Source organism: Salvia miltiorrhiza, chromosome 8, assembly GCF_028751815.1.
Source record: "Salvia miltiorrhiza cultivar Shanhuang (shh) chromosome 8, IMPLAD_Smil_shh, whole genome shotgun sequence".
Lineage (NCBI taxonomy): Eukaryota > Viridiplantae > Streptophyta > Magnoliopsida > Lamiales > Lamiaceae > Salvia > Salvia miltiorrhiza.
The window spans coordinates 22,666,162-22,691,477 of record NC_080394.1 but is presented as its reverse complement, the minus strand read 5'-3'; the positions used below and the strand labels follow the sequence as shown (position 1 = coordinate 22,691,477).

General features: G+C 33.1%; 4 protein-coding genes across 8 annotated transcripts; 2 read left to right on the top strand and 2 right to left on the bottom strand.

Moving 5' to 3' along the window:
• The first annotated feature begins 2,829 nt into the window (after nt 1-2,829).
• On the top strand, nt 2,830-3,850 carry LOC130998202 (secreted RxLR effector protein 161-like). The gene is made up of 3 exons (XM_057923632.1): nt 2,830-3,372; nt 3,487-3,585; nt 3,809-3,850. The coding sequence occupies exons 1-3, from the start codon at nt 2,830-2,832 to the stop codon at nt 3,848-3,850; spliced, it is 684 nt and encodes a 227-aa protein (XP_057779615.1).
• A 1,348-nt stretch (nt 3,851-5,198) lies between these two features.
• On the top strand, nt 5,199-6,989 carry LOC131001910 (uncharacterized). The gene is made up of 3 exons (XM_057928554.1): nt 5,199-5,584; nt 6,335-6,668; nt 6,751-6,989. The coding sequence occupies exons 1-3, from the start codon at nt 5,244-5,246 to the stop codon at nt 6,814-6,816; spliced, it is 741 nt and encodes a 246-aa protein (XP_057784537.1). The 5' UTR covers nt 5,199-5,243; the 3' UTR covers nt 6,817-6,989.
• A 750-nt stretch (nt 6,990-7,739) lies between these two features.
• On the bottom strand, nt 7,740-11,183 carry LOC131001911 (uncharacterized). 3 transcript variants are annotated; one of them, XM_057928556.1, is made up of 4 exons: nt 11,003-11,183; nt 10,340-10,602; nt 8,649-8,768; nt 7,740-7,943 (listed from the first exon to the last, which is right to left on the bottom strand). In XM_057928556.1, the coding sequence occupies exons 2-3, from the start codon at nt 10,556-10,558 to the stop codon at nt 8,655-8,657; spliced, it is 333 nt and encodes a 110-aa protein (XP_057784539.1). In that variant the 5' UTR covers nt 10,559-10,602; nt 11,003-11,183; the 3' UTR covers nt 7,740-7,943; nt 8,649-8,654. The 3 variants fall into 3 exon arrangements, with proteins under 3 accessions (XP_057784539.1, XP_057784538.1, XP_057784540.1); XM_057928555.1 differs by lacking the exon at nt 11,003-11,183 and having other exon boundaries at nt 10,340-10,693; XM_057928557.1 differs by lacking the exon at nt 11,003-11,183 and having other exon boundaries at nt 7,740-8,768; nt 10,340-10,755.
• A 6,914-nt stretch (nt 11,184-18,097) lies between these two features.
• Nucleotides 18,098-21,739, bottom strand: LOC131001909 (probable RNA-binding protein ARP1). 3 transcript variants are annotated; one of them, XM_057928553.1, is made up of 5 exons: nt 21,364-21,739; nt 21,138-21,282; nt 20,831-21,048; nt 19,102-19,336; nt 18,098-18,480 (listed from the first exon to the last, which is right to left on the bottom strand). In XM_057928553.1, the coding sequence occupies exons 1-5, from the start codon at nt 21,532-21,534 to the stop codon at nt 18,461-18,463; spliced, it is 789 nt and encodes a 262-aa protein (XP_057784536.1). In that variant the 5' UTR covers nt 21,535-21,739; the 3' UTR covers nt 18,098-18,460. The 3 variants fall into 3 exon arrangements, with proteins under 3 accessions (XP_057784536.1, XP_057784535.1, XP_057784534.1); XM_057928552.1 differs by having other exon boundaries at nt 18,098-18,456; nt 21,364-21,652; XM_057928551.1 differs by having other exon boundaries at nt 18,098-19,336; nt 21,364-21,636.
• Nucleotides 21,740-25,316: the final 3,577 nt, after the last annotated feature.

The window sequence follows — 25,316 nt, the reverse complement described above, 5'->3', positions numbered from 1 at the left end:
TCAGAGAAATTTCAGGTTTTCAGCAAAGAAAAAAAAATTAAAAGGCACAGAACAATGTCTGGTCATCCTCAGCAAAATGGAGTTGCTGAAAGGATGAATAAAACTATATTGGAGAGAGTGACATGCATGCTTATCAACTCTAGCTTGCCCAAGAAATTCTGGGGTGAAGCAACATCTACTATTGGTGTTCTAATCAACAGATGCCCCTCATCATCCATTGACTTTGATACACCAGATTTCAGATAGTATGGCTAAAATAGAAATTTTATTAAAAAGAAAAAAAAAGAGAAAATGGACCTAAAAATCCTTAAGAGCACAGACGCTAACAAAGGGCCGGGTCACAAAGGATCTGTCTAAAAGCAAAACAAAAAACCGTGTAAAAATACCCGCAAAGGACCACGGGTAGACGAAAACAATGAAAACGAAGACTATGAGGAAAAATTTAAAAAAGCGTCCTCATCCCCAGCATCTTCGTCGTCCAACATATCTCTCCATTTTTTCTTTTTTGTAGATACCACTGCCGACATAGTTCGGACATCGTCGGAAGAGGAGTGAATCACAAAGTTTTGCAGAATCGCTCCTCTAAATTGAGCATGCTGCACTTTATTCAAGAACTCCACCGGCGACGGAGTGTTAAGAACGGCGCCCTGCAAAACGGCACCAGCAGCACGGCCTGCTGCTTTTTAGAAATCTGAAGTCATACCATTCTTGATTATACGCCGGAGTCAGTGCTTGATAGAGGAATCAGGAACCTTTCCCTTCTTGGAAGCCCCCTTCGGTCGCTCTCGGTCGCGAGTTATGGGGGGATCCTCCATCATCGCCTTTCATGGCGTCACAATCAAAGCCAGATCTGAATTGCTATAGTGCGTCGGGGTGACAGTATCAAACTCGGGTACAGTAGCAGTATCTGTCAGTTGTGGATCACCAACCGCTATCTCCATATCATCTCCACCTTGACTGTCCTGAATGATTAAAGACTCAAGTACATCTAAAGAATTGGCATGAGAGATGCAAGCATCTGAAGCTCGGCCTCCAATGACAGCCGAAGGAGATATGTCTTGTCGCGGAGCAGCCCTAGGTGTAGCTTCCTTCTAAACCGGCAAAGAGACAACCTCTCTCGACGGGCGGCCATCATGGCTCGGGGGAGGTCCATCTCATCATCCCAGAGTGAAGGATCCCAAGTCGTGGGAATTGGAATCCCCCCCTCATCAGTAGTAATAACCTCAAGATAAGCAGGTTTAGGTCCCACTTGGCGCCAATCAGAGCGCTGCTGCTGGCCAAGGGCCGCCCCGACCCCTTTGCCCTTAGCATTTGTCTGAATCATAGTGTCTTTGCCCTCACTAGACCTTCTGCAAGAGTTAGTAGCATGGCCAACAACACAGCAAGAATGACAATAATACAGTAGGTCCTCAAATCCAAACTTAACCATAAAAACACGATCACCACATTTAACATCAAAATAATCAGGTACTGCCTTAGATACGTCCATCTCGACCAAAACTCTAACAAAATGACCCACAACAGCATGAGCAGATAAACCATCAACAACTAAAGGGGCGCCAACGTGAAGGTAATTACTCAAATCTTAGAATTTTTGGATGTAAGGCTTATGCACATATAAACCAGGATAAATTAGAGGCTAGAGCTCTTAATTGTATCATACTTTGGTACCAGAAAGGGGTAAAAGGTTACAGATTGTGCTGTATAGAGCTAGGTAAACAAAAAGTCATCATCAGTGGAGATGTCATATTAAATGAAGATGCCATGCCATATATAGAGAAAGAAATGTACATCTGCACTCTAAAGGAAAAGAAAGCCAGGATACCAGAGTTAAGATGGAGCTTACTGACTATGATGAGCATAAATCTTCTGAAGGAGAGTTTGATAGTAACCAGAGAAATGATGATGATGATGATGATGAAATTGATACAGATGATTTGAGGGATTATAAGTTGGCTAGAGACAGAACCAGAAGGCAAATTAAACCACCATCAAGATATGCAGAAGCAGATATGATTCACTATACTTTTAATGTTGCTGAAGGGATTGAGTATTTGAAGCCAAGTAATTACCAAGAGGTTGTTACTTGTAAAGAAAAAGATAAATGGATTGAAGTTGTCTCTACTAAAGAATGGGATCTGTATATTTGTGAAAAAACCAAAGTCTCAAAAGGCAATTAGTTGTAAGTGAATTCCCAAAAAGAAGGTGGAGTCAACAAAGATAACAAGGATAAGATATAAGGCAAGGTTGGTAGCTCGATGCTTCACTCAAAAATAAGGAGTTGATTTTAATAAAGTGTTCTCTCATGTTGTCAAACACAGCTCCATCAGAATTCTACTTGTAGTTGTACTCAAAATGATTGGGAATTGCAGCAACTTGATGTTAAAACAACATTCTTGCATGGAGACTTAGAGAAAACTATATACATTATACAGCCTGAAGGTTTTGTCCAAGAGGGAGAGGAAGATAAGGTGTGTCTGCTGAAGAAAAGTTTGTATGGTCTCAAACAAAGCAGTAGACAATGGTACAAGAAATTTGATTATCACATGACTAGAATTGGATTCAAAAGATCTGACTATGACAGTTGTGTATATATTAAGATGAAGGATGGTTTAGTTGTGGCTTACCTACTCCAGTATGTAGATGATATGCTCATAGCAGGAGCTAGCATACAAATGGTAAAGCGGGATCTTCAAGACAAGTTTAATATGAAGGATTTAGGGTGATGCTAAGAGAATTCTTGGTATGGATATACTAAGAGATAGGAAGAAGAATGAATTATGACTTACTCAACATGGCTATATCTTGAAAGTTGTCAAGAAGTTCAGAATGACAGAAACTAGAGAAGTATCAGTTCTTATAGCTCAACACTTTAAGATATCTACATATCAGAGGCTTAAAACTGAAGCTGAAAGGAAAGAGATGAGTTATATTCCATATGCAAACATTGTGGGTAGCATAATGTATACCATGATTTGTACAAGGCCTAATGTGGCTCATGCAATTAGTGTAGCAAGCAGGTATATGTCAGATCATGGAAAGACTCACTGGCAGGCTTTAAAATGGATCTTAAGTTACATGAAGAGCACTGAAGGATATGGAATAGTTTTAAAGATAAATGATAGTCATCAAGGGGATGCCCTCATAGGATTTTGCGATTCAGATTATGCTGCAAATGTTGACACAAGGAAATCTCAGTCAGGTTATGTCTTCAACTCATATGGCTCTGCTATAAGTTGGAAATCTTCACTGCAATTAGAAGTACATTTGTCAACAACTGAAGCAGAATACATTGCTTTTATTGAGTCTGTCAAGAAAAGTATTTGGTTGAAAGGTATCATTAAAGTTTTGGGAATTGAGCAGAGTTCAGTGGTGATTAATTGTGACAGCCAAAGTACTTTGCACTTACCCAAACATTAAGTGTTCCATGAAAGATCTAAACATATTGATGTGAGGTTGCATCTCATTAGATATGAAATTGAAAAGGGAGTTGTTAAAGTAAAGAAAGTTGCTACAGAGCACAATGCTGCTGATATGCTCACTAAATCACTTCCAGCCACCAAATTCAGATATTGTTTGGAGTTGGTAAGAGTTCAATCTCAATAAATTTTTTGAGGGATGCCCTATGATGGGGATTATTTGGCAAGGAAGCTCTGATTGTTTTTATTGGATTGTTCCATACATGTACAAAGGTGAAGATATGTTAAGTATTTTGTGCATGCATGGATTTACCGAGGCATTTTCTAGCAAATATGAAGTGTTGAAGGGAGCTAACTGTAAATATACATGGAGTCTGTTATCTTTGCAGCTGGATATCTTGGATCTCAATCCATCTTTTTCAACGGTTTAGATTAGGTTTCTTTAGCTCCATCTATAGTCTTTATATTTGTATTGTTTCCCTGTTATTTGCGGTTGTTGATCATTTAACAAGAAAAGAGAAAAGTAGGCTATGTGAGTAAGATTGAGTGAGAGCTTTTACTGTGTTTTGAGAGCTCCTTTCATCTTCAAGATTGCAACAATCGTAGTGTGTGTTTCTTCTCGTTCGTTTAATCAATAAAGTACATCGTGTTGACATGCCCGTGGATGTAGATCTCTGATCGAACCACGTAAAATTAAGTGTGTTTTTGTTCTTGAATTTATTTTACATTTTGCTGTTTTCTTTTCAATTTGTGGGAGCTTTCTTCGATTCGCAAAAAAAAGATAATATTTTATAATTTTTTTAAGTTAAAATATATTTTCTTCGTCTACAAAAAAATACTCCCTCCGTCCCAGTCAAAATGATACATTTCTTTTTGGCGGGGAATTTAAGGAGTTGTAGATTAGTGTTTTAAATGTGAAGTATAAAAGTGATAAAGTAGGAGAGAGAATGTGATAAAGTAGGAGAGATAAAGTAATGAGGGAGTGATTAATTAGTTGTAATTCTGTAATTAAAATTTCTTATTTTTCTATATTTAGAAATATAGCATCTTTGTTGGGTCTGGGGAGTAATTAATTTTTGTTATTTTTATTTTAGAAAATTTTCATTATATTTGAATAATTTTTTTCACTTATGATTATTACCACTACTTTTAAGTTAGATTTTTCTTCACCTTTTATTGAAACTTGTGATTGTTTTTTGTGGGCAAAGAGATTATATTTTATTTCATAATAATTTTCGAGTGAAGACAGCTAGGGGTGAGCATTCGGTTATATGGTTCGGTTTTTGCTAAAACCAAACCAAACCATATTTTAGTTCGGTTTAAAAAAAAAACCGAACCGAACCGAATTAACCGAACAAACCGAACCGAATTAACCGAAGTTTTTATAATTAAAACCGAACCGAACCGAAAAACCGAATTAATCCGAAGAAAACCGAAATTTTCGAAAAAAAACCGAAAAAACCGAAATTTTCGAAAAAAAACCGAAAATTCCAAAAAAAAAAACTATAAAATTAAAAAACATTAGAAGTTAGATATTATAAAATTATAATTAAAATATTATAACATATATTTATATATATATTATAAATATATTATAAATATAATTCGGTTTTTCGGTTTTGTTCGGTTTTAAAAAATCCGAACCGAACCGAACCGAAAAACCGAAATTTTATGAAAAAAAAAACCGAACCGAACCGAAAAACCGAAAAAACCGAACCATATTTTAAAATTTCGGTTTGGATCGGTTCGGTTATTCGGTTTCGGATTTTTTGCTCCCCTAAAGACAGCTGAGTGGCAAAGTAGTGGTCCGAGCCGAGGTGCCATATGAAGTGGCTGGCGTTTACCCAATTGTTCTTCCCGCTGCCAAAATCCGCCTTGAGATCGACACCCAGTTTTCCTCCCTGCCGGCGATCTTATCCCCTTAATTTCGACGCAGTGAGAGTCGATTTCATCAAGAAGCCATCGGTATATTCCTCCTCGTGCCGTCGGCAGATGGCGGCCGGCGAGAGCGCGGCGTCTTCTTCTCCGGCGGTGATTAGGCTGGAACCCATTGAAGCAACGCCGGAGAGCTTCCGAGAATTCGGGCAAGTCATCGAGGTGTCACCCGACGGCGATGAGTTTGGGCCCCGCGACGCGCAGCTCGACCTTTCCCGAGGCATTCCCAGGTCTCTCTGTCTCTCTCTCATGGAATTTACTTGGAAGTTATGAATTAGCGTTATTTCAATTGCCTGCAGAAATTTTTGATGCTATAATTTTATCTAAATTTATTAGCAAGGAAGGGAGATCTTGTTATAAATGAAAATTTTGTTTGACGCCAAAAATGCTAATGAAATTTTGGGAGACATTATCAACTTTAAATTTGAGTAAATATGTCGATTTTCGTCTCCATGGTGACTCGATCCTCCAAAGTAATGGTTGGTAACCTCGATTTTAACTTTTGTTCGTGTATATGCTTTCAAGTATTTCAGTTGAACTCTTTTGTTTAATTTTTTCATTTTATATATGCTTCATAAACTCATGTTCATCCAAGACAAAGCTTCTAATAATTCCAAAAAAAAAAAAAAAAAGCTTCAGTAATTAAGAAGCCTTGTTTTGAAAGGGTAAATAATAGAGTCTATTAGCTGAGGCATAAAGTAATATGATAGGCGTGGCTATAGAAAATCAATCCGTGTATGGTTTAATAATCAATATGCACAGAGGGCATTGATGATAGTGAAATACGAGATGTAGTAGAAAATCTCGTAACGTTACTAATTGGTGATTCATACTAAACCATATCATCTAGAAATGAAACAAACTATAACTAATTTGATTATTTCAAAACTGTGTGTTCCGTCTTCATTATCTATCATCTACAAATGAAGGTGTAATAAGTTATAATCCAAGTCTCTGGGCATGGGATTCTGGTTGATCAGGTTCTACATCATGCATCTCGAGGACAGGCCTCTCAAGTTCTCCACGATCACACACCATGCCAGCGTGACCCAGTGCCTCGGCTCCATTGGCGGCCACGTCTGGTACCTTGGAGTGGCGAGGCCGTCTCTTGTTGATCCAGGCGAAAACAGAGCAGAGAACGCAGTGCAATCACGCTGTGGCCACTCTTACGTCCCTCCGGCTGTTGATGGCGTGCGTGTTTTCAAGGTTTCTGGCCCCAAGTTCCTGAAGCTTAACCGCGGCACGTGGCACGCCGGGCCGTTGTTTCTTGACAAGGCCATGGACTTCTATAACTTGGAGCTGAGCAACACCAACGTGACCACCTAGTCTTTTTCTTTTTGCCTTGGCTTTATTAATGCGTTTTTGATTGATTTGGAGAATGATTGTTGATGTGCAGGTGGTTGATCATACGACGCATGATTTTGTAAAGAAGAATAACGTAGTGTTGGTGTTTGATGAGTAGCTGTGTTTGATTTCCTCAATCAAATCAAACGATTTCTCAACCTGCTCGGAGAGATTATGTTAATTTGGCGAGTTTTATACCTGCCACTGACATATAAATGTCACCTGGGTTTATATGTTGTTGATCTCTCTCTTTAAAACTTGAAATGTTGAGCTAATATCTTCACTTTTAAAGATGGTTTGATAATTCATATATATATATATATATATATATATATATATATATATATATATATAAGGTTGTGTATATTGGGAGAGGTTCAAATAAGAACCACTAATAAAATAAGAACAGAGAACCATTTTAAGTCATTCGATCGTCAAGATCTACGGTGGATGCATCATCTTGGTGGATGGATGCAGATGCTGGGTTTGAATCCTGAAGGGTATTTTTTTTGGATGCATTAAATTTAATAGCGGATGCATTAATTTGAATCCTGAAGGGAGCAAAAAAATTATTTTTTTTGGATGCATTAAATTTAATAGCGGATGCATTAATTTGTATATCAGATGCAGTAATTTTATTGGTTCTTATGTTCTCACGATAATTGTGGTTCTCCCTGTGTATATTTATTTACCTTGACATAAGATAAAAATCATTTTCTATCTTATTCTTTCTTTGAAAATTGTGATAATTTATTCATCATTAATAAATTCATAACATGTAGTACATTTTTTACTCCCTTCATCTCAATTCAATACATCACAGGGTTTGAAGACAAATGTTAGAAATCGACTAGTTTATAATAATATAAAAGATATTGTAATTTTTTTGAATGTATATTTGTCAAAAGACTCAAAATTAGAAAGAGAGAAAGGCGAGTATTTCTTTTAAGTGAAAAAGAAATAATTATTTGAGTATCACAATATTTGACGTAAATAATAAGTTATGTAAAAATGTTTGTTATGTATAATTTTCAGGTGACCTATTGAAATATAACATTCAATTAATGAAATGTGGCCTATTAAATTAGGACGGAGGGAGTAACATTTAACTAGTTCATTCGGGATATTGAATGAAAGACTTATCAAACATCGAGCTAAAAGGATTAGTAATGAAAACAAATCAAACAATTCGAGTTCTAGCACTCCGCCGCTCACTGCCGTTTGCTTGCTCTGCGGATTCGGTTGCTGAAAAACGATTTAGAATTATTAGTATTGAAGAATCAATTGTAAGTTTACACATATAAAATAATGAACTTACGCATAGAAATCTAAGTCAAAATCTAAATCACATTAGAAAGCAGCATGCATATTGCTTCCTTCAACATGTTTTCAAAAACTAAGGATTCCAAAATCAAGTAAATAATTTTATTGAGTAAAAAGCACCCTTTCTTTTCAACCTAAGCAATTGCTTACTTTATTGAAGCTCAAGCAGACAAGAATTCTAAAGGAAACGGGAAGACGAAGCGAGCACGGGAAGTATGTTAACAGCACCTTAACATACTCGAAAACCTGCTCCCAAATCTACACAACACAAGTACGACTTAAACTAACACGTACTTTCATCTGACCACGTGAGAGAAACCTGCAACTGGACACTACATATGTGCAATCTCGATATATGCTGGTTGGCAGATAAATGCTTAAAGTGTTATATTTGTACGTAGACGAGAAGCATGATTAACTAAATGCTGTCATGATGGCCAGCTACAACTTAGAAGCTAAGTTTCTTTTTTTTTTTTTTATGTAGCTATATTCAACTTGTGAAAGATTATTCACACAAATTTATAATAGACTGTTTGAGATTATATATGTCAGAATAGAGTAACATCTTGAAACTCGAAACTCTGCGGTAAATTTCTACAAGATTGCAACAGGGAGAAGCACTCTTACCATCTATTAAGCCTGATAAACTTCGGGCAGCTGGAGACCTACACTTGCAGCAGATTTTCCTAGTACTTTTTTCATCTCAGCAGACCTATCCACTGCGATATTGTACGAGAAGAGCAATTCCTGTACATCACCCATGATATTTTAAACTAAAAGTTTCAGATACTATAATAAGTTGCACTATTCCAAAGTACAACGGTAAGAAGAATTTCAACATAACTCAATAATCATCATAGGTAGTATTCAAGGTCAAGCCAAACCAAATCCATCTAATGCTGCTAAAACTAAGTTGAGTCTTCCTATTATTAGACCAATCATTTTAAAAGCCAATGCATCAACAATAAAGAGTGCATTTTTTAAAAAGAAACATAACCGAAAGGATCAAAACCACTTCCTACGATACTCGCCACTTATACATATTCTTGCACGTAGAATACATGTTAGAACATGCATCTGAATGAACATTTCGAACGAAGACAAAATGGCAGATATATAGATTCTGCTTAGAACAATGAGAACCCCAGCCAACACACAAAAAACTTAAATCAGAATTCGAGCTAACCATATAAATTCCATGGGAGGCGCTTGGTTGAGTGATAAGACATGATTGATAAAATAATCCAACATACTCAAGTGTTTGGTTTACATGATTAAGCCCATGATGGATAACTCAACCTGCACTCTAATCATCCAATTGGATGATTATATATCACCCCAAAGTTGGTGGATTATTCAGTCATCCTGCAATCCTATCACTCTTATCTATTACATCCACCAAACCAAATGCCCCCATACAGTTACAATATTTTTGCACTATTACTTGGATCATGCCCCAAAAACAAGGATGTAAAATGAGCCAAGTAATTCCTGAGTTACTCAAATCTCCATTCTTACAAGTTTGTTCGAGCTCAATTGATAAGGTAATTAAAATAATCAAGTCATGCTCGAGTTTCACAATATTTGGCTCACTAGCTTGTGAACAAACTTGTTATAGTCTCGTGAGCTAACTCGTGAATATTAAAACTATAAGTTTCACATTAACCTTATAATTTTACATTTAGGGTGCGTTCACTTTGATGGATGGGAAAAGGAGGGATAACAAAAATTTATACCTTTAAATGTCTCATTTCTTTTCCCACATTTTACACAAAAGAGAAGTTCACCATTTTTCCTTTTCCCATCCATCAAAGTGAACGCACCCTTATACTAATAATGAAGTACATGATTTCAAATTAAACTAAATCTACTATAAGAAAAACATAGATTTTTTAGCATATATATTAACAAGAAATGAAGAATGTATAGATTTGCAAAGCTCACTTATGCTCGCTCAAGCTTTTAGTAAGCTTGTGAATCTTCAATATTTTCTGTAAATTAAGCTCGAGCTCCACACAATAAATAATAGAGCTAAACTCAAAATTTTCAATATTAAGCTCGACTTGATTCGATTATACCCCTATCCAAGCAAATTATTTTAGTCCAGTCAACTATTTTGCGAATACCTAATCTTAAAATTGCTCAAATCCTAACCGAGAACGGGTAGTATCATTACCAAAGCCTAATCTAAGCACTCACTCCTTTAAAGCAGAAAACTAGCATCCATAACAATGAAAAATCAAACAGGAAAAAAAATCCCAAATTAGAATTCACGATCACAATATTGATAATGGAGCAAATGAAAAATAAAGCAGTACCTTCTGATGGTGTACGCTGTTGAGATAGACAGTGTAATCCTGCGCGAGCTTCAGATTTTGTGGGTCTTGGGAGCTAAGATTTCTTCTGAATTCGTGTTTGATGAAATCCGTGAAATGGGATTTGTGGTTTTCTTTCCCGACATGTTTCCTCACCGCTCGAAGAAGACTTCTGTACGCCGCTTTTGCTGCTGTATTCGCGACTTCCATTGATGAACTCATTTTGTTTGCTCACTCTTCTTCTTCTTTCTCTCTCGCCAAAATTTCTAAGTTGCAGAAATTCAGAAATGGATTTGTTTATTCTTACTTGCAGTTAGACGGGTGTACATCCGGTCCGGGTTGGATATCCAACCTGATTTTGTCGGATCTCGACCCGATATTTAGCTAATTGTACTAACCTACCCGACACCGATCTTTAATTTCGAAATTTCTAATATTCAACAAATTTTATTCTACCATTTTCGTAAATATCATGAACCAACAAGGATGCCAAATATTGCAACTTGCAAGCTATGGGGAGGAAGAGATTGGCACCAATTTTCTTATTTTTAACAGAAGAAACAATGATTTTCGACAAGCCTATGGAAAATACTTTCAACAATCAATATGTATCATGTCCCAACTGGAACTGGAAGTCTAGAAGAAAGGGCTAATATTAAAGCTTACTGTGGATTGGCGAGGCCGCAACCCGCGAGGGTGGAGACTGGAGAATCTGGACAGGGCGAGGTTGGCGCTGCGCGGCTACGCCGACTGGCCTAGGCGTCGGAATGGGGCAACGAGGCTGGGCGACCGACGACTGGTCAGCTGATCCGATGGCACCGTGGCGGCCGGTGCGTTGGATTATTGGATGCCCGAATGGCATGGGAAATTGGGAATAATAATCAATTTTCATATTTTAATATATATAATACTTATTAAATTAATAAATTATTAAAAAAACATGTATTCGAATATACTCGCATAACCCGACGGGTATACCCGATACCCGATATTTTCATAAATTAAATATCCGACCCCAATTTTATCGGATAACGGGTACCCACTACCCTCTCGGATGTCGAGTCGGGTCGGATATATCCATTACCCACTTCCCGAATTGGCACTCCTAATTAGATTGAAGAGGTCTATTTATGTAAATACCTGAATTGAAGCCCAAAACTAACTGCACTGATTATTTGAGGATGATTATATTCACAATTTTTATTTATTGTTGTTTGTGACTCCATATTTCATTAAGATAAAGGAAAAAAAATACAACCTCTTTTACTATTCCAAATTACAATTCCCAATCCCTATGACTTCTTTATAGTCCCTAATTATGATTTAACTATTACGCTCTCTCACGATATATATATATATATATATATATATATATATATATATATATATTAAATGATATATTTAAAGAAATAAATATAAATATTAAATAAAAGTAAATATAAAATATAATTTAAAAATAAAATATAATAAAATAATACACATTAATTACTTAAATAAAAACTCAAAATTGAAAACGTAAATTTTCAACTTTATATAAAGTGTAATGATAAGTATAGTTATTAAATAATTTTAAATTAATTGATACTAAAAATTAACATTACACATTATTATTATAGAGTATTACATGTCATAACAAATAAATAAATATTTTCATACACAAACCCAAATAAAAAAAAATCATATTTAAAATTATATTTTTAATATATACTCCATAACGAATTATTCATCTACAAAGTGATATTAAAATTAATACAAAACATTTATTTTTAGAAAAGAGTTATAAAATGAATATTATATTTTCCTTCACCTCTATTACATTTTCTAAAAAAAAACATGTTTATTAGAAAACATGATATCTACTTAATAAAATTAATATAGTAAGAAAAAAAAAGGTAAAGTGCGTGTCATTAAGGAGAAAAGTTAAACATTAAAGTGAGTAGGGATGAAAGAGAAAAAAAATGTTTTAAAACTATAAATTACCTTACTTATTCATTAGAAATTTATTTTTTATGTTTTTTAAAATTAAATAGTTATAAAATGGATCAATAATTTATTTTCTCCTTAATTTCACTAAAAACTAATTTATTTCTAATGGACACGAGTTTTAATAAAATAGTTGAAGGTGTTGTGAGTGAAGTAAGAGTCCCACTTTATTGTGAGTTTGTAAAATTTATTAAAAATTTACTAGATATATTTTATGAGGATAGATGAAAATAATAAATTGAATATATTTTATGAGAACGCAAGAAGTATTATATAGACGTGCTTTGTGTTATTTTAATCAAATGCCAAGGTAAATTCTTGGAACTAAAATGAAAAATGAGGTGGAAGTTTCAAAGTTTTGGACTAATTCTTATTTATTGGTCTTAGCTTCGAACTAAGTTGGGCCAAATGGGCCAATAGACCCCGTTGTAATATTAAGTTCCTTGATCGGCCGATTACATTTTTTTTTTTTAATTTACAATATTGAATAAAGAAATTAAAAGAGATTCGAACCCAAGACCTTTGACCTTAGGCATTAACCCTTTATCACTTGGCCAACACACGCACACATGCTGATTACTTCTTTTATCTATATTACTTTGTTTAAGATCAAAATATAGAAATTCATCTAATGAAAACTAAAAAATAAAATGTTCTATACTTCAGATTTTGATAAGCCTGAAAAAAAAAAAAAAAAAAAAAAAGACCAAACAAACAAATTATTTTTAGGGCCATAAATCACAAGGGCAAGGCCTATGTAGATTTTTATTTTGTAAAAACATGAATGTGTAGAGTTAAGAGGGTTAGTTGCTCGAAATAACGTCATGTTTACTCGAATTCTTAAATTTAACATGATTTTGAAAACGTTTCAACTACACCCTTTTTAATCTACTGCAGATTTGCAGTTACAAGATAGCTATTTTTTCTATCAACATTTGTTTCATATGTGCCACTAAAACGTCATCTCACCCTTAAAACGATCCAATTACATTATCAGAATAATTGGAGTTGTTGTAATTATTATAGATTAAAAAGTAAGATTGTAACTACAAATTTGCGTGATAATTGTTAATTCGATAGGGCATTATCTCTTTTTCTGAACGATTAACCCAAATTTAAATGGTTAAAAAGCTAGTACTCATCGCTTTCTTTCACCTATTCACACGAGTTAAATGGTAAAAGTTTATATTACACGCTTATTCTTTCATCTGAAATTAGATATTTTTTATAGGGAAAATGAGATTATTATTAATTTAAAAGATCATTAAATGAGGGCACATTAAGGAACTCTAATGGAATAGAAATTATACCTATATTATAATTTCCTGACGGGAGGAAAAATAAATACACTACATCTTAGAAGAAGATTATATAGTGCTTTGGGTATTCATCGGTGGCTATGAAATTATATCTAAGATAAAATGTTATTTTAAAAAATTACAAATATTAATATGAAGTTAATGTTTCGAAATAAATATTTACGAATTTCTAACGTGTTGATTAGATCATGTTGTCCACGTCTTAGTTGTACTACTAGTATTCATTATTTAATTATGTACTCATTTTATTTATTAATGTGATGTTGAGAGATCTTTAATGATTTAAAAGTACCAACAACGTCGTTATTTAGTACAAGGTAATATAGATGTCCCTTGTGCATAGGTTGCCGATTAATCATTACTAATTCCTCTGAATTAATGACCTAAATCATGTGTGAGAATGAATTTCAGTTATTATTGTCATCATGACTAAGACTCACATGATCATGTGGTGTATAATCATTAATAAAAATGTTGTTAGCCAATTCTAATGTATTTATTTATTTATTTTATTTTTGCAGTCTCTCTTTTCCTCTCAAATTTCCCTTCCATTGATAATCTGTCGTGGCCTCATTTGTTCGATCTGAGAGTTTCGTGATTGAGATCGATGTACCTTTTCTACATTATGGACGTAGATTTGTTTCATCTCCTCAAATAAAAATTTTGTGGACAAACACATAAAACGAGTATGAGAAAATTATATTTTGTAATTGGAACCCTATTTTATGTTGTGATTGGAAGTGTACAATTTTATTCACTAGACATAATAAATGATGGAAATATACGGTAAATTTATTTGTTGTTTTTGTCCTTTTTATTTGATTTGTCATAATCTCATACTTCACTATCACATAGACGCCTCATGCTACGTATACCATTTCATGGCGATAACAAATATATACTCCCCCCGTCTTCAAAAAATTTGCCCCAATTTCATTTTTGGAATATCACCAAAAAATTTGCTTCAATCTCATTCCTTTCTATTTTTATACATGACATCATCATCAATTTTACAATTACAACACGTTAAACACTATTTTTAAACATGACCCTACCATCAAATAACTTTTTACCAACTTTTACTTAAATCTGTGTCGTTTTCCTTGGGGCAAACTTTTGAGGAACGGAGGGAGTATCTGATATGTGTTGCAACTGTTAGATACCTATCAGATTTTAGTTAGTCTTACTACCGTTGCTTACTCTCTTAATGACCTTCTTCTACTCTAACATCGATATTAAGCTAGAGGTGTGAGGGAATATAAAGGATTTTTCCAACAAATAAGCACATTGTTAAAATAAGCATAATGAGTATGAAGTGTGCTCGATTCTAGGCTTGGGATACACGATTTGATGCCTAGAACTAAGGGAATGTATATACTCTTGGTCTGGAGAAACTAAGCTTGTTATTTCAGACAAGAGTTTGTTTACACTGTAGGCTCCCGCCTTATTCGAAAATACGTTGCAATCTTGTGAATGAAAGTTTAAAGGCTTGATCACTTAAAGAATCAAATTGACAGCGTTTTCAGTAGTCACTTCGTTGAATGCCTCAGGGTATTTATAGACAAGGGCTTGAATATTTCTGTTGGAGAGAATATCTTCATATCCTTGGGTGTTGGCTTCGAAAAATCTTCCTGTTTGACATAACACAAGATTGTGTCAGGATTCTGCGAATCCGTACGCTGACGATGTAAACGTCTCTGTAAAATCCTTGTACTAGGATGTGCTTTCTTATGGATAAAGCAAGATACTCATTTAATGTCAAATTTGTAGCATTAAATGTCTTATTCGCTTTGTCACGCCTTGTAGGTTGACTTTGCTTTTCCTTTTCTTGACTTTACGACTTACGTAACACTTCTGGGTTAGTGAGACCACGGCTTGAGTTGGATTTGGTTAGCTGATCCCCTATCAGCTGATCTCCTAGTACTTGAATAACTTATTCGGTTCTTCAACTAACCTTGAAGACTATCTGGTTGATATATCATCTGACTCACCAAACTGATATCCCGTAAACATAAAAATCACGTTACGTAACATATGAGCTGCAATCTACAAGATAGAGCTTTGACTTATTATCATCAGTTTCAGGGATTTTGAGATCATATCAATTTATCAAGACATCATAATTTTTCAATAACACCACAAGCTACGACACCACTGATTTTCAGGCTACGACACCGGTTAAAAACCAGTGTATATTAACATTTTTTTAGTGAATTTCTCATTTTTTTATTATGCATGCCAAAACCATTAACACTACAAAAAAATTACTCAGTCTAAATATTGTATCATAGTGAAAGATAAATCATCTTTATAGTTTTAAGCATAGATACAATATTAATTAGAGCAATAGTGTATATTAAGAGCAGACCTAGACTCTCTAAGATATCATAGCAATGTCTAAACATTAAAACATGTATACTTCGAATTCATAAACATGTTGATGCAAAGAGCATAATCAGATAAAGTAAAGAAAAACAAGAGTCTAAAACTTCTCAATTTAATTCTAAAAAAAAAAAAAAAACTTATCAGTTTAGGTTAAGTCTGGGTGTCTGGTGAGCTGACAGTTGTACCTTGAATCAGTCTGTGCTGAAATTGCTTGGTCAGCACAGTCAATCAACATTTAAGCTCGTTGTTGTTCTGCATCTAGAGCATCCAAGCGGAATTTGATATCAGAACAAAGTCTATCTTGTTGGCCTAAAATCAATCTTCCCTCTTCTTGGTTGGATTGATGTTCTCATACTGAACTGACATCAGTGCTTTTATTCTTACTTATTACTTCCCTCTCAGCTGATTATATCCTAATTTTTTTTATCTATTTAAGAGTAATTTTAGCAGGAGTTAGTCAATACAAGTACGAATATTAGACACGTTTTGGATAATAAGAAATAAGAAATTGTCATTAGAATAATTGAAAAACTGATATAATCAGGGGCGTAGCCAAGGGGGGGCTAGGGGGGGCTGAAGCCCCCTCCCAAATTTTGAGTTTTTTTTAGTATATATATATAGAGAGAGATATGTTTATATTATAAAAGAAATTTGTTTTACAAAAGTTGATTAGCTTGTTATATTCTTCCATTTATAATTAATTTAAGGATAATTGTGTTATTTAAAACTATATAATCTATAAAAATATTATACATTATTATCACTATTATGCTTGTCTTTTAATAGAAAATGCATAAAATGGATGGAATGCCCAAAAGAAATTTGTTTGCTATTATTACTATGCTTGTCTTTTGTTATTATTGATTCTAGCTTGTAATTTATTGAATATATAATTTATGAAAATGTTGTTCGTTATTATTGTTATTATGCTTGTCTATTAATAAAAAAATACCTAAAATGTACGAAATGACAAAAAAAAAAAATTGTAATGTATTGAAATTAATTTGTAATATATTAAAACTATATAGTACATGAAAATGTTGTTCTTTATAATTACTATTATGCTCGTCTTTTAATAAAATATGCTTTAAAAATACAGAATGTCCCAAAAAAAAATTGTAATGTATTGAAACTAATTTGTTATATATATATAAATTATATAATCTATGAAAATGTTGTTATTTATTATTAGTATTATGTTTGTCTTTTAATAAAATAATGCCTTAAATATACGGAATGTCCAAAAAAAAATTCTCGGGGGCTACCGCCCCCGAACCCCCGTGTAAGTTCAGCCCCCTCCCAAATTAATTCCTGGCTCCGCCACTGGATATAATTCGATAGGATGTTTCATTAGAGAACAAATGTAGAGTGTTAATTTGATCTCCTCTTCAACCACGTTCATTTCATACAATGGTGGATCTCTTTCCTCATTATATAAATTCACCAAATATTATATTAAAACTTGTACCGAATTAAATCTATAGTTTACATGACGAAGATAGTACTCCATAATTTATGAAGTTTGGATGAATAAATATTCGGAAACCACATAGCTGCATGATTAATTGCAAAGGTAAAAACATGGTATATATGGTAAGTGCATGTACTCTTTTCTTCCTAAAAAAAAAAAGGTACTCTTTTCCAATATATCATGCAAACGTATCAATAAATAGTTGTAGAACCATTTATCTTGGGTTAAATAGTAACATTTCTAAAGCTTCTAAATTCAGGCATTCTGTTGTTTATTTCATGCGACACTCCATTTTTTTTTTATATTATATATATATTCTCCTCATCGTTATTCAAAGAAGAGAATTTTTTTTTTACCGAATATATATGGATCCAATAAAGACCTTAGACAAAAAAAACTTCTCAATCAATATTCCCCCTTGTCGTAATATTGATTAACAAGAAGACCCGCATTAAGCAAGAGGCCAGCTCTTATATCACTGTTCCACTGGAAAATTTAATATCTTCTCCCCTGATATTATTTATCTAGGTTTTATTTATCTAAGTTTTATTTATCACCCTTTATCTCAATTTATATATCAAAACACACCCTTACTCGAAAATATAAAGCATGTTTAAGCTCGATTAATACATGAGAATAATCATCTCATAAAAACATGAGAAGAATCATTACATGTTCATAAAGGTTACATTGTTTTCTCTAGTTGAGATGCATCATGCAGGTTAGAGAACCAGATAATTGTAATAATAACAATAATGAATGAATTAGATTCCTAAAATTACAAAACAAAAAATAAAAATAAAAAAAATAAATGGGTAAAGCTGTGCCACTGCAGATGATATAATAAACTTTGTTCTGAGCAGCACCACTCTCCCATATTTTGTTATTTTATTTTTCTTCATGTTTCTTTGCATCCCCTGCCTATCTGCCATTTCTTCAATGTTTTTGGCCAATTGTTGTACCTATTTATTCCACAGCCAGGCAAACTGTGACATATAATATCAGTTCACAATTGTATGATCAAAAAATATAACCCCAAGTTGTAGATCAATAATTTTCAAAGAAAAGTTGAACATAAATTACTATTTCATCTAATGATTCCATGAGTTACCTCACATGCTCACACTTGGGAGTTGGGACCATGTGATTCAAAGATTCTTCTCTCTGATCTGATTCCTTCTTTATTTTATTAATTAACTAACTATATAATAAATAAAAGGTAACAAGCATGCCGATTCGACCAAATTTTTTCATGCAACTTCATCCTCCAAAATAAATTAAACAAATAAATAAATGAATATTTATATATTGATTATCGTAAAAATCTCGAACATGCGATAGTGCAATTTTAATACCAAGTCCCCATAGATTTTTACTTCTGTAATAACAACACTAATCTGTTTTTTGACGACTTAAACACGTTAAGTCACTGGAAAATTGGTTGATGCTGCGATTTAATGAAAAATGTAAAGGCGATAACGACTTCAAGGAATAGTGTAAATAACTTCGATTTTTTTGTTAATTTCCCAAATAAAATAGGGTGTGTAAAACATAATTTTTTTATAAATTCTAGAAAAACAATTTGGCTAATTTCAAGTAATAATTACCTGCATTTGGAGGGGCAATAGACGTGGGCTTTGAAATAAGAGCAGGCACAGTTGGAATTGGGCCTGCTGCAGTTGGACAGTATAAGTGGGCTGGAAGGCCCATTGACTGTGATTGGTGGAAATGGTAGTAAGGGTACATCGGCATCAGTGCACCTGCACCCACCATAGTCTGCCCCGCCGGGTACACTTGACCAAAATGCCCATTCATGTAGGACCCACCAGTAAATCCCACCTTCTGCATAAATAAAATATAAATATAAATACATGTTTTTTTAGATCAATATAAATGTACATGTTTATTCAAAGAGAAAAACGAGATAATTGAAATGGTTCTTGACTATATACACCCTCCAACTCTAAACTTAGTTAATTTTTAGCATTTTAATAGGTTCTTACTCCGTATTATCTATTTATAAATATTATTTCATAATATATTATTTTAAGTATTTTAATTTATTTATATATTTACGCTGTGATCCTCTTTTCTTCACTCACAATACAATTAATTAAAATTATTAGCATTATCATTTAGACATGATAAATTATTATTTTACTAATTTTATTAAAACTCATATTGCACTATTTTTAAGAACAAAAAAAGTATTACTAATAAATTATTATTTTAGTATACAATATTGATACTAAGAAAATCAACAGTCTCAAAAAACAGTAAGAAAATAAGCCATTATGATTTTATTGCATCCCGTGTGAATAACTACGGCTGATAATTTGTCTAAAAAATAAGGAACTACGGCTGATAATAGGAATGTGTTATAGTCATTTCGTCCCCTAAATAATATTCTAAGAGTAAAGAGGACAAGTTTTACCTCTGTTTCTCAAATACTAACTTCTTAAGAGAAAGGGACACCAGTCCGTTTTCCAAATAATTTTAAGAGTGATGGACACGAGTTTTAAGACGAAAATGTGAAAGAAAAAAAAAAGATAAATGAGGTATTAGAAGTATTAATCCAAAAATAAAGATGGAAGTTTCGGAATTGACCAAAGAAGAAAGTTAGGAATTTATTTGGAAAAGAATGGAGTATTATTTTTTCACAAAATTTGTGAGAGAATGTTTCTTCAGAACTCCCCCTTTCCTCTAGAGTAGGTCTTTTCTTTATTCTTCATTTTAGCTTTATATGCATTTTTTTTGGAAGGATATATGCATCATATATTATCCATAAAAAACCACTCCATCTAAAATTAGATAAATTGCAAACGCGCATGCTAAAGTATTACTGCAAAATTACAATAAGTAAAGCCTGTATCCATATGCTGATCAAGTTATTGGGTATGTATGACAGACGCGCAGAAAGTTTATTTTATTTTCTATTAAAAGATACACTTAATCAAAATCAAGTTCGTACATTTCTCGAATTAATACTCTCGAGATTTAACCTAAATATTTAGATATTATCGTTTTAATGAAATTAATCAACGATGTCAACATTAATCTCGAATATTATCTAGTCTCCTACATACTATTTTAATAGTATATTTTTCAATACTAGTGTCATTTAACTCAGCCATACGAAGAATATGAAAAAAAGAAAAAAGAAAAAAAAGAGATAAATATAATCGAATAACCAAAAAAAAAAAAAGCATCTAATGCTACAATTTGTCAAAAAGCAATCTGCAACTGAAAATTTTAACGACTCGATTTAATACATATTATAAGTAGCAACTGCGGATATCTTAAAAATTATTTAAAAAATAAATAATGAATACTTACATGATTGTAATTCATGTCAGCTGCTGTAATGTAGGTTGGTGAGTATCCATAGATGGGAACAGCTTGATGGTGGTGGTGATTGTTGTGGTGGTGGAAAGGTGCAGCGGCAGCCGCCGTGGCCGGCGCCGCAGCCGGATAGTACCATTGCACATGATTCGACGGCGGCGGCGGCGGCGGCGGTGGAGTTGATGCCGCAGCCCTCGGTCCAACATTCACTCCTAACAATAATAAATCGAAATTCACAAGATCAAAATATGAATTCGGAAAAGTTGTATAAAAGGAAAGACTTAATTGAAAAGTTAGTTACCTTGTTGGGGAGGGGGATTGGTGGAGGAGGATCTAGGGCGGCGGGCGCCGAGGACGGCGAGGTTGCAGTTGGCGCGGCGGCCGTTGATGATCGGAGTGGGGTCCTCGCAGGCTTTCTTGGCCGCATCGGCGTCCTTGAAAGTGACCTAGAAAAAAAGGAAAGATTGAAATTGCGAATTGCGATACGTGATGGAGGAAGCAATTGAGGAATAGGGAGACGTAGTTACGAAGCCGTAGCCCTTGGATCGGCCGGTGAGCTTGTCGGAGATGATGACGGCTTCGAGAATGTCGCCGTATTTCTGGAAGTGGTCTTTCATGGCTTCCTTGGGGGTCTCCCAAGCGAGGCCGCCCACGAAGACTTTGGTGAGAGAGGTGTCGCCCAAGGTGATCATTGTCATTGTAGGAGGAGGAGAGTTGATGGGAATGGAGAAATATAAGTAATGTGGAGGATGTATGTATACATTGGAATATAATAAAGGAAAGTGACAGAGGGGCAGACAGATGGATTTTGGGTTGAGGCCAACATGAACACTTGAATGCTCTCTCTCTCTCTCTCATGTATTAACATGATTACTGTTTTTGATTGATTTTGTAATTACAGCGATTGTAATAATTTCTTTGTTTAAAATACAATTTCACAAATGTTTTTGATGCGGACCACTCACAAAATTTTAAGTAGAATGAATCTAAGGTTATAGTCACACACACACGTCGGATTCATTTACTAGAAATTTGACAAAGTGTTTTACTTACGCACGATAGATTCATTGTAGGATTCGAAAATCGTGTAATTAACATGTATTTGCATTATAGCAGCTCAAATTAAAAAGAATATCGATAAGAGTTGTATTGTAGCCAACCCGTTATATTGTTAGTTAGTCCCACATATATATTGTTAATATGTAGAATGTTGCTTAATAAACGAGTGATCGAGTGCACATAAACTGGATATATATATCTTATAAGGTTCATCGTTAGCACATATAATAAGTTGTGTTGCTTGCTTGTTACATAGATATATATACTTGGCCACAGGAGAAATAAGAACCATGAACCATCCATATTTATATACATAGAAAATAGTCTAAGGCATCTTAAAGCACAACTTGTGAATTGTCTATTTTATCCATATTAAATATTTTATTTTAAGGTTATTTTACATATTATATATTTATAAGAATATATTAATTCATTAGATATTACACTTAATCTATATGATATATATCTATAGTTATTGATAAGGCTTATAGATAAATAATTAAATATATCCATTCAATAAATTACTATCTAATAAAAATAATAAAATAATAGATTGTCTAAAATGATAAATTATCAAATAAAATAACATTAATTACATGTACAAAGTACGTTCTTTCTGCTAGTTATATAAAAAAGAACGGATAACTATATATTTACAACTTATGGATCATCAAGTTCTATGATGCATGCATCATCTTGTTAAATGAATGCATCGCCTGTTTTTTTTTTTTAGTACATTAATTTTAACAGTTGATACATTAATTTTTATTGTCAATCCATTGTTTTCAGTGGGTTCATACCTATATATATATATATATATATATATATATATATATATATATATATATATTATGTAGAATTCGTTGTATAAAGGTGTGAATTGCTAAAAATAAATTTTTGCTACCTTTGAGATTCGAACTCAGGATCATGAATTCATCTAACAGGATGATGAATCAACCGTAGATCTTGATGATCTAAGGGCTCAAAATGATTCTTATTTTATATCTTAAGAAGTGTATTTATTTTAGCTCTCCCCTGTATAAATATATATATATATATATATATATATATATAGGGGATAAAATAAAAACAACTCTTTAAATATATATGAACTATTTTCAGTCCTTAGATCATCAAGATTTATTGTTGATTTATCGCTTTCTTGAATAAATTCATGGTCTTGAGATTGAATCCCATAAGTCATATGTCATATCCACGATCAAAATAAAATACATTACTCCCCCCGTCTAACTCTAATATACTCATTTTTTTGGCACGGAGATTAAAAAATTTATTTTTTAGGAGGAAAGTGGTGTGTGGTCCACACCAATTAATTATATTTTTTTTTACTCAAAATAAAAAACGAGTCTGTTCTAGTGGAACGTTCAAAAAAGAAAAACGGATCTATTAGAGTGGAACAGAAAGAGTAAAATTTTATTGAAATACATCAAAGTTAATAAAATAATTAAGATAAATAACAAAGAATTAAAGTAAGATTGGATCGGCCTTAGTCCTAAACCCTGAGGCCAATTAGGGTTGAGTTGCAAACCCTTTTCTATATATAGGAGTCCATATGCCTACAATTATTTATAATTTTAAATTTATGCTTTCACAAAACAAATATCTTAATCTACATGTATATATGTAGATGTAGATTATTAAGTATTTTATTTTTCTCAACTCCATCCAAAAAGTACCGTTTATTTATTTATTAGTTTGTTTTGTACAAGTAGTTGAACGAGGGGAGCACACACACCTGCAACATCGTGTGCACTCTTATTTTCATATGGCTATATATGCAGGGGCGGATCCAGGATTTGAGGTTAGGGGGGGCTGAATTTATTGATCTACGACGTATGTAGACATTTACACGGGGGTTCGGGGGCTCCCGCCCCCGAAGCAAATTTTTTTGAACATTCCGTACACTTTATTTTCATGCATTTTTTTAACAATCACTTAATATAATAGATATATGTTTGCAATTCAATTAATTCAACATCAAGTAGATTGAAAGTATACAAAACAATACTTTTATGCATTCTTTAAAAAAAGTATATTTCATTTTCTAAACAAATAAACTAACTTTCATTGTTAATAATTAGTAATTTTACTTTTAACTTTAGAATGGACTCAAATTCAACATTAAAAATTAATTAAGAAAAAAAAATAGGATAAAAATAACATAAATGTAACAAATCAATGTACAAGAAAAAAGAATTAATATGGATAGTTGGATATACTAGAAATAATGTATTATATTTTTTCTTCTATTTCTTATTTATATACACATATACATATATATTGATATATTAAGTGAAATAAATTTCTATATTAAAAAAAAAAAAAAAAAAAAAAAAAAAAAAAAAAAAAACTCAAAAATTGGGAGGGGGCTTCAGCCCCCCCTAGCCCCCCCTGAATCCGCCACTGTATATATGTGTATATATTATTACCTTAATTAACTTTTTTTAAGGAACTACCTTGGCTTAATTGGCTTAATCATCTAATATATATATATAGAGGAGGAAGTTTAATAGGAAAATAAATATTTGTAAAGAAATGAGAAATAATCTTAATCATTGATCATTATTCATCGAATGGTAAATAATTAAGATTAAATTTCGCATCCAGATTTTTGATGAACGTATCGGTAATTGTGTTGAACGTATCTAGGTTTCGAACCCCAAAAACCTCAAACGTTCAATAAAATTATTGGTATTTTCAATCGCATTACTGACATGTTCAATGCATGTTCAATATATATTTAGAAATATATCTGGCAATATGCGAATTAATATAAGATTTATCTTTTATTTCAAAAATAAATAAATATTATATATGTGTGTGTGTGCGCGCACGTGTGTGTGTGTGAAAAAATACATCTGTGTGGTCATTTTGAAGAAGGAAACACATATTTTGGCCACTGATTTGGAAAACAGAAAATCTGGCCATTTTTTTGCATTTTAGGACTGTTTTTCCCTTAATTAGGGCGGACCAGATTCGGGTTTGCGCGCGGGTTAGGTACACTTGGCACTATTAGTGCCAAAAGTACCAACATAATAAAATAAAATAAAAATTAAAGTAAATTGGTACACTTGGCACTATTAGTGCCAATAGTGCATGCACGAATGATAATAGTGACTATATTAGTGCCAATAGTGTCATATACTTGTGTTGATACAATGTCTTGTCTTATATAAATGAGTGCAAATATATGGCTATTTTGAACACTTCTCTGTAAGGTTTAGATTTCTCTATTTAAGGTTTAGATTTCTCATTCAGGGTTTATATTTCTTATTTAGGGTTTAAGCATCAAATATTGATACTTTTGGTACCATTTGTGTCAAAAGTACCAATTTATTTGGATTTAAAAAAAAATTATTGGTATTTTTTGGCACTAATATTGTCATTTTTGTGCCAAAAA

Bases quoted from the DNA above. Each gene is read 5' to 3' on its own strand.
- LOC130998202 (XM_057923632.1), top strand. From the start codon at position 2,830: ATGACAGAAACTAGAGAAGTATCAGTTCTTATAGCTCAACACTTTAAG. The intron at 3,373-3,486 runs GTGATTAATTGT...GAAATTGAAAAG, and splicing joins GAATTGAGCAGAGTTCAGTG to GGAGTTGTTAAAGTAAAGAA. The intron at 3,586-3,808 runs GTAAGAGTTCAA...TTATCTTTGCAG, and splicing joins TCAGATATTGTTTGGAGTTG to CTGGATATCTTGGATCTCAA.
- LOC131001910 (XM_057928554.1), top strand. From the start codon at position 5,244: ATGAAGTGGCTGGCGTTTACCCAATTGTTCTTCCCGCTGCCAAAATCC. The intron at 5,585-6,334 runs GTCTCTCTGTCT...CTGGTTGATCAG, and splicing joins CTTTCCCGAGGCATTCCCAG to GTTCTACATCATGCATCTCG. The intron at 6,669-6,750 runs GTGACCACCTAG...GTTGATGTGCAG, and splicing joins TGGAGCTGAGCAACACCAAC to GTGGTTGATCATACGACGCA.
- LOC131001911 (XM_057928556.1), bottom strand. From the start codon at position 10,558: ATGAGTTCATCAATGGAAGTCGCGAATACAGCAGCAAAAGCGGCGTAC. The intron at 8,769-10,339 runs GTACTGCTTTAT...GGTGATGTACAG, and splicing joins ACAGCGTACACCATCAGAAG to GAATTGCTCTTCTCGTACAA.
- LOC131001909 (XM_057928551.1), bottom strand. From the start codon at position 21,534: ATGACAATGATCACCTTGGGCGACACCTCTCTCACCAAAGTCTTCGTG. The intron at 21,283-21,363 runs GTAACTACGTCT...CTTTTTTTCTAG, and splicing joins GATCCAAGGGCTACGGCTTC to GTCACTTTCAAGGACGCCGA. The intron at 21,049-21,137 runs GTAACTAACTTT...TATTATTGTTAG, and splicing joins CAATCCCCCTCCCCAACAAG to GAGTGAATGTTGGACCGAGG.